Consider the following 7,840-nt stretch of genomic DNA (forward strand, 5'->3'; position numbering starts at 1 on the left):
TATAGGGCATTATGATGCCAAATATCAAGTTTTTGGCAGTGTTGGGGTAGCAAGATGGATTGCAGGGCAGAAGATCAGAAAGACCTCTGCACTCCTCTTTTCAGCCAAGAACCTATTTAAAATTCCATTTTTCGTTCAGTGATGCACTTAGTATATTTAGGTCCTATAATTAATAATAAATATTGATGATATATTTAAAAAGAACCACTGCTGTGCTCAATAGATATTACATCTTTAGGAAGGCTGTTCTTCGTTAGTTTTTTTTAAAAAAAATGTTAATGCCCATTTACCAGCATTATGTTGTTAAGTTAAGTTATTATGTTAAGTTATTATGTTAAGTTGTTATGTTAAGTGCAACAGATAAGCCAAAGGATATTACAAAGACATTGTCTCAAAAGATTTCTAATTATGAGACTTGCACCCAAATGTTCAGAACTTAATCTTTAACGTGCCTCAGAGAGAACTAACCAATTTCTTCTATTGCTCATATAGTGAAGGAATTGTATCATATAAATGCATTTGGAGAGTTAACTGCATCATCTAGTATTTCAACATTATATAAAATATTTTCACTGCATTATATAAAATATATTCACGATTTTCTTTCAAGTTGTGTGAACTTTTCAAGATCAGTGAATTTTTCACTTGTTTTCCCACCCCAAAGAAATTCCACAGCTGTTAGCATAAAAATGGAAATTGGTCTCCTTGCAGAAAATAGGGGCACTTCATAAGAAAATGGAAGATGACTTCTTGCAATATGGGCTCTCTCATTTATCCCACAAAGATTACCAGATTACACAAAATATTTAAACCAGGACACAAGGAGAGATTTACATCCAATGTTAACAACTGTATGTTTTTAGTCAAGTGTGTTCAGGAAAAAATATTAAGTTGTGCTACTTGAATGTGCCATATTGCAAAGACTATTTGCTAGCAGGTCTTTTGTTATATATGAGAAAGTCAGAAACATCATGCCAAACATTACTGTCATCATATAGGTAGGTCATGGAGGACTGCAGAGATGGTTGTAGAGTGTGGCGGTGATACTCAAAGAGCCAGAGGACAATTCCCCATACCATGGCAGCAAAAAATGGGAAGGGATCTTGTTTTGGCTGTGGGATGTAACCTTTCTCCACTGCCAATCGGGACAGTCCAAACAGGATACGAGACAACAGGTACATGTTTATCTAAACAGAGGAAGATTTGAAATCATATTAGGCAAATAACATATTCAAAAAGAATAATTATTTCAACCAGTCCTCAGCTGAAGAGGAAATCACAATGGGAAAATGCCTAATCAGACCTACTCAGAAGTAAGTCTCATTTTATTCTAAGCGGCTTATTCTGAGGAAAGTGTTTTTGGGACTGAGGAGTCCTTCATAATGGGGTTATTCCATACTCTTTCAACTGCACTGCTTACACTTTAACATGGCTGGGCAACTGGTTACATCCGTTTCAAAATACACTTCCTTCAATATTTGTGTGAGTAACCTCTTCCCAATTGTCATGTTATAATATTGACAGCAGAAGCACTCACAATGCACAGCCAGGTCACTCTTGGAGTCCTTCAGTCTGTTCCTAGTTGAGCTCTACCTGAGCCCTTCTATTTTTCCCGGCCATTGTGTTGCCCATTGGTGAAAAGTGTTTGTTAAAGGACAAGCAGGTTGGTTTATGTATATTTTATTTCTGAAATCAGTATTTTAAAATTCTTCTTTTCAATCTGTTCTCTCTCCTCACCCATGTCTCTTCATGTATGTTATGAACTGTGCATTAACTGAAAGGTGTTCTTATTTTTTTTAATGTAATGCTGCATTTTATAAATATTAGATGGTATCCTACAACTGTGTGTGAAAGGTGTTTTCCTGCACTCCTGTCCATTCTTGCAGTGCTTTCTGACTCCTGGAAGGATTAGTCCCAGCATCATGGGACCCACATGGAGGACCAGCCACAAGGGTTATATGGGCTGGAGTGACAAGGAACTGAAACTGCTCCTCCTTCCCATTCCACCTGTGTACCTTCATGAAAAGACCAATTTTGCCCTCTTGTCCCTCCTTGCCACAACCCACAAACCCTCCTGGGTTGCACAAATCCAGAGACCCTGGAAACGATCTTTCTGGGGGCTGGAAGGAGCTGTAGTGATGGAGAAGAATGTGGGAAAACTGTGTACCTACTGCCCACTGTGAGCCACTTCGGAGACTCCAGTCGAAAAGTAGAATTCAAACAGACAGTTGTTCTTCATTCTGTGGAAGAACTGCACTATGGAAGAGTGTTCTTCCTGATATATTTCTCTGATTCCAGGAAACATCACATACCTCACTAACTATAACTCTCATCCCAAAGAAGGTTTTTAAAATTGTGAGCAATTTAGATATTGGTGAGTACTCTTAATAATACAAAAACACAGAACTGGGATCATCCAATGTTGTGAAGCAAGACTGAAACAAACAGAAGAAATACCTCACACAGTTTCATTGACCAATGATTGGTAAGGAATACATATCACCCTACTGGCTTAATTGTGTTTTATATCCACACCAAAACTTAATGTTCTCATCTTTGTTTGACTCTTCTAGATATTCTGAACTGATCATATTTGGCTCAACTCCACTCCTCGACATACCAACCTTTTTTATACCTGCCATTTCATTCTAAGATGAATCAGCATAGGGTTTATTGCATGAACCTTAGCCATTGTGTGGGCCCAATCATCTGTTCTAAGGAACACAGAGAGTGGAAGCAAGGAAGAATCCACAAAACACTGTCTAATCATAATACTATTACTTCCTTCTCATCACTCTCTGGAGCATTGAGGAGAAGTTACAGAAGAACTGGTAGTTAACATTAGTGCTCCCAAGAGCTTTGCCTATACAGAAAGCCAACAAAGGAGATCCACTATGGAGCAACAAGTATGACTATCATCTTCTTTATGTATTCCATTGATAAGAGCCCAGATCAATCAGTGCACAGACTGTGTTGCTTACCTGACTGTTGATATTATTATTTTCCCCAAACACTAACCAGCCCCCAATGCAGGCTGCAAGGAAAGAGTGAAATGGGATCTTCTTTCCCTGTATTCGGGTCTGCAGGGCCCTCAGTCCTTTGTATGTGAATACAAAATATGCCAGGTTTCTAGAATGTGTGTACGTTGCCTGAGCAATTGCTTTCAATTTCTCTCTTAAGCTGAAGAAAGAAAACAAAAAACAGTTATTGCAGATAACACTTTTTCTCCCTAAATATGGTCATTCAAAAACTGATTGTCAAGTCATTGCCTATGATCCATTTCAAGAAATCATAGTGCCAGTTCTTAGCTATCTATAACAACAACAACAACATTTGATTTATATACTGCCCTTCAGGACAACTTAATGCCCACTCAGAGTGGTTTACAAAGTATGTCATTATTATACGGTCTGAATACAGTCATATGCTTTGACTGTATTCAGACTGGCCTGCTGCAACATGCTGTAGGTGAGGCTATTCTGGAAGATGGTTCAGGAGTTTCAGCAGGATCAAAATACAGTGGCAAGACTGCTAGCGAATTCAAGTTACAGAGACCATAGTGTCTTCCACACAGAGATGGGATTTTGTGGTTTCCTCATTGCTGGTGTGGTTGCAGACAAAGCGCAGCAGCAATAGGGCTTCCAACACAGCAAGTTTCCCCCAATTTGGCAGGAATGGCCATCCCCCTCCTCTGGGCTATCAGGGCTTTTGTGTTTTTTTAAAATGAACACCAGAATATTGTTATACTGATATACCATTGTTACTACGCCTATCACATTCTCCTGTATGAACCTGCCTGCTTGTTAAGATCATCGTCAGTCTCTGCTCTGTGCGCCCCCACCTCCAACTAAAGCAAAATAGGTGTACACCCAGAAATAGTCTGTCTTGTAGTGGCACCAATATTATGGAATTCCCTCCCTAGAAAGAGACTCTCCTCATTTATTTGCCTTTTAGTCCACTTGCCCTGCAAGCGGGCTCTGCTAAAATTACAAACCATGTGAAAATGTTCTTATTTCCCCAAGAATTCAGATAAAACCTTGGGGGGGGGGCAGAGTTATCAGTTATCCTGCTTTCACAGCTGTTGCTGGATTGGGGAGAATTTAACTATATTTATGCTGCTTGCCATTTTTAAGAGATTATTTAAGATCATTATGTTATTTAACCTGCTGACTTTTAAATAGTTTTACTGCTTTTTTTATTCTGCTGCTGGTTATGTCTTTTATTTTGAGATTTTGTTTTTATTTTGTAAGCCACATCCAAGATATTTGTACAGAAATGTGGTACATAAATATCTTAATACATAAATAAATATTCATTTCGCTACAGAAAGCGCCATTAATATAACATGAGAGTGCATGGACTTTGCATGATCTAATCTAGGAAATCTATCTGAAACACAGAGGGGGCATGGGGACAGCAGACCTGTTTCTATATTAATGTTTTGTTCCACTTTGCCTTCCTCACTGCAGCACTGCTTTCAGGAGCACCCATATGATGCCAGCCTCTATTCAAATATTTTTGCCCACTTTGTTGTGATCTGGCAAGAGCCAGTTTGGTGTAGTGGTTAAGAGCACGGGACTCTCATCTGGAGAGCTGGGTTTGATTCTCCACTCTTCCACTTGAAGCCAGCTGGGTGACCTTGGGCTAGTCACAGCTCTCTGGAACTCTCTCAGCCCCACCCACCTCACAGGGTGTTTTGTTGTGGGGATAGTAATAGCACTTTGTAAACCGCTCTGAGTGGGCATTAAGTTGTCCTGAAGGGCGGTATATAAATCAAATGTTATTATTGTTGTCTTTCTTCAAGCTGGTTCACTATGATCTTTTTGGAAAGAGTGCAATCAAAGCACTTTTGAATGCTCTAGGGATGGGAGGATGCACATTTTCGCAGGTTCCACTGACCTCGGCATCATTTTCCTGCCCCAGGCCCCACCCCCACCCCCACCCCCATGCAATTTCTGCTGGTTTTAAAAGATGAGTAATAGCTAGATTGCTATATCATTCTAATAATCTATGGCAACAGTGTACTAGTTCCCAGATTTCATTTAAGAGAGAGAGATACTCTAGCCCTTTTCATTGCAAGAGGGGCTGCCTGACTGATTATAATCCTGCATTGAAAAAGGACAGATATTTACTTTTTTTTTAAGTGAAAGTTAAGAACTAGTAAATTGTTGCAACAGATGGTTAAAATGTTATAGCAATCTACCTACTACTTTTTAAAAAGCCATAAAAAGTCCTGTCAGTCTGCAAATCCTGGAGGACAGAGCCTGGGGCTGCTGCACCCTCCAATGTCCTTTGGCAGCAAGCCACAGACAAAGCCTCAGTCATTAGGGGAGAAAGGGGGCTCTGCCTGGCCCCCTCCCCCCACCTGATTGTAAGGTTGATGTCTTGTGCATCCTCCTCAGCCACTTTGCTTCCTGCCTTTTAAAGGATTTCCTGTAGGCACGGCAGCCCTAGCCTCATTTAAAGTCCCATAAAAGGGAAGCATGATGCTGCTGGCTGTGGTTTGGGTCCTTGACCCAGGTATTATCTTCCTTCCTTCTTCCCTTGCTACCTTAAAGGGTCCCCTCTCTGGCCAGTGCCTGCCTGAGAAGTGTGGGGATGCTGCTGGCCCTATTTGTGGGATTGCTTGTGAGTGTGGTTTAGTGTTGGAGCCCCATCTCCTTTTTGTGCTGTGTGGCTGGCCCAGGGAGCATCCCATTCAAGCCTCCTTGTGCTGTGACCCACCAAGCCCTTCGTTGCCTGCAGCTTCCAACAGAGGTCAGCTGTAGTAATTGCAGCCATTGGCAAAGCCTGTGATACTCACTAGCCCAGATAAATTTGGGGGTGGGGCTCTCGATCTAGGACAAGTTTTTTGGTGGCTGGGAGGGAGAGAATGGCAGCTGTAGAGGGCAGAGGCAAAGAAAATGAAGGGAAAACCTCTGGGTGGATGCTCTGTTACCGCTGTAAATGCTTCCACCTTTGTAGCAGTAACAAGAGCTACACAGAAAATAGTCACTGTGAGGAAGCAGTAGATCTTACATTCTCACAAATCTTTTTAAAGAATGCAAGCAACAGCACTTATTCATAATCTAAGTAGTTGAGAAAGAGGCTGCCTAGAAATGTACCTTCCACTCCTGAACAGAAAAGTCATCACCAAAGCATGGGGGGCACGAATTTTTGCTCCATACCTGTCACAGGAAGGGAAACAAAATAATAAAACACATGCAAACATTGACACACAAATTTGTCTACAGTTCCTTCTATCTTTGAATTCAGTTTTTGACTAATTTGCCTAATTAAGCCATGAAGCAGCCATCTGTGAACTCCGGCCTTTGGCCTATACAGAAAAATACTCTCTCAAGTATTTTCTCTCACCTCCTCCACTTCATGTGGGGGTGGAACATAACAGGTTAGACAACCTAGCTGGTTTACCTGCAATATTCTCCATGGAAGAAACAAAGATGACCTGTGATAGGATAACTTTAAAATGGATGGAGTTTAGATGCATCATTAATTAAAGAGGAAACAACAGGCTTCAGCACCAATGCACTTGAAGGTATTAAAAATGAAACCAAGACTGTATGCCCGGGCATCAAAAAGCCCATAACTGATACTAGGTTTTCCTTTCATTTCTGGCTGCAAATTAGGATGCTCTAGCCAAATGCACATTCGAAGTCCCTCTTCCAAAAAGTCTGCCAAAGAAGGAGCCATTGCTTTCTGAAAAGAACTAATGCCTGTTTACTTGCACACCTTTCAAAACTCAAGTAAAGTGCAGCCAGAGAACCACTGAGGAGTAGTTGTTGACAGCCAACATACTAGGCCTTCGAAGACGAAGAAAAATCCCTGCTAGCTTTTGAACGGGCCACTATTGTAAACTCAGTCAGCTGTGGCCAAACTCAAATAACCCACCAAACAGCAGAATCCCCGTACTAATGGGCTCACCAACATGGAGAAGGCAGTACCTGACTCGACCCTCGCTTTCCTCGAAAGACAGAGCCCCGAAGGACTCTGTGCCCCCAGCCCCTGCCTTGCAGGACAGACACAGTCCCTACCAGACTTAATGGACTTGGGCGTTACTGTTCAGAAACGCAGAATCCACCGCTCCAAGCAGGAAAGGCGCCTTCTCTCCCCGCTCTCGCCCACAACAGCTAGCTCAAAACCGGCGAGGGGCGAGAAGCCCCCTAAGCCTCCAAGCAGAGCAAAAGATGGGGCGAGATGCAGGCGGGCGACTCACTGCCCCCCACCCCCGCAATCACCCCGGCCCGGCTTACACCGCTCCGTTACGGAAGCCCTTGACTACGGCCAGCGCGGCCTCATATCTGCGCTGCTGCAACAAGTTATTGACGGTGTAGAGTAGGGTCCTCAGCAGGTCCTCGGCGCCCATGGCCGCGCACTGACAGACTCCAAGCCCAGCCACTAGCCGGGAGAGCTGATTTACCTAGAGCACAGAATACACGGAGATGGCGCTTGAAGAAATCGCGTCCGTGTGGAAAACGACTCCCTGAAAGACGGTTCCGAGCCTGCTTGGGCCGAGAAAGAAGGGCCCCCATCCCGCGGTGTACAAATAACATTCCATGCACCTAGCTCCAAAGTACAGTCTGAGGACAACAGCTTTTACTTTTTTTTTTGCATTCACATAGCAATGTTTATCTTTAAAAAAGTTTTAAAAATGCATACTGAACTTTTAGAATACGAATTTGAAGGAGTAAGAAATCCTGTCTCGCGCCTGCGTCTATTGGGTGGGGAGAAATAGAGCAGCTTTTACATCTTCAGTCCTCCCATAATCTCCTGTGAGCACCTGTCGGTTTTACCCCATGGCGACTCCCGCCCACCAGCTTAAAAAAAAGTAACCAGGAAGTCT

The 7,840-nt window shown here is 42.5% G+C and overlaps 1 protein-coding gene across 1 annotated transcript; it reads right to left on the bottom strand.

The window, feature by feature from the left end:
• Positions 1–350: 350 nt before the first annotated feature.
• Positions 351–7,394, bottom strand: PXMP4 (peroxisomal membrane protein 4). The gene is made up of 4 exons (XM_054981366.1): positions 7,251–7,394; positions 6,105–6,167; positions 2,982–3,180; positions 351–1,187 (listed from the first exon to the last, which is right to left on the bottom strand). Exons 1-4 carry the CDS (start codon positions 7,361–7,363, stop codon positions 924–926), a joined length of 639 nt encoding a protein of 212 aa, XP_054837341.1. The 5' UTR covers positions 7,364–7,394; the 3' UTR covers positions 351–923.
• Between the last annotated feature and the right edge of the window lie 446 nt (positions 7,395–7,840).

Source organism: Eublepharis macularius, chromosome 5 (genome assembly GCF_028583425.1).
Source record: "Eublepharis macularius isolate TG4126 chromosome 5, MPM_Emac_v1.0, whole genome shotgun sequence".
Classification (NCBI taxonomy): domain Eukaryota; kingdom Metazoa; phylum Chordata; class Lepidosauria; order Squamata; family Eublepharidae; genus Eublepharis; species Eublepharis macularius.

Excerpts from the sequence above, each read along its gene's own strand:
- PXMP4 (XM_054981366.1), bottom strand. The coding sequence starts at position 7,363 with ATGGGCGCCGAGGACCTGCTGAGGACCCTACTCTACACCGTCAATAAC. Across the intron at positions 6,168-7,250 it reads GGCTTCCGTAACGGAGCGGT|GTATGGAGCAAAAATTCGTG; the intron begins GTAAGCCGGGCC and ends TTCCTGTGACAG. Across the intron at positions 3,181-6,104 it reads TTTCTGTTCAGGAGTGGAAG|CTTAAGAGAGAAATTGAAAG; the intron begins GTACATTTCTAG and ends TTCTTTCTTCAG.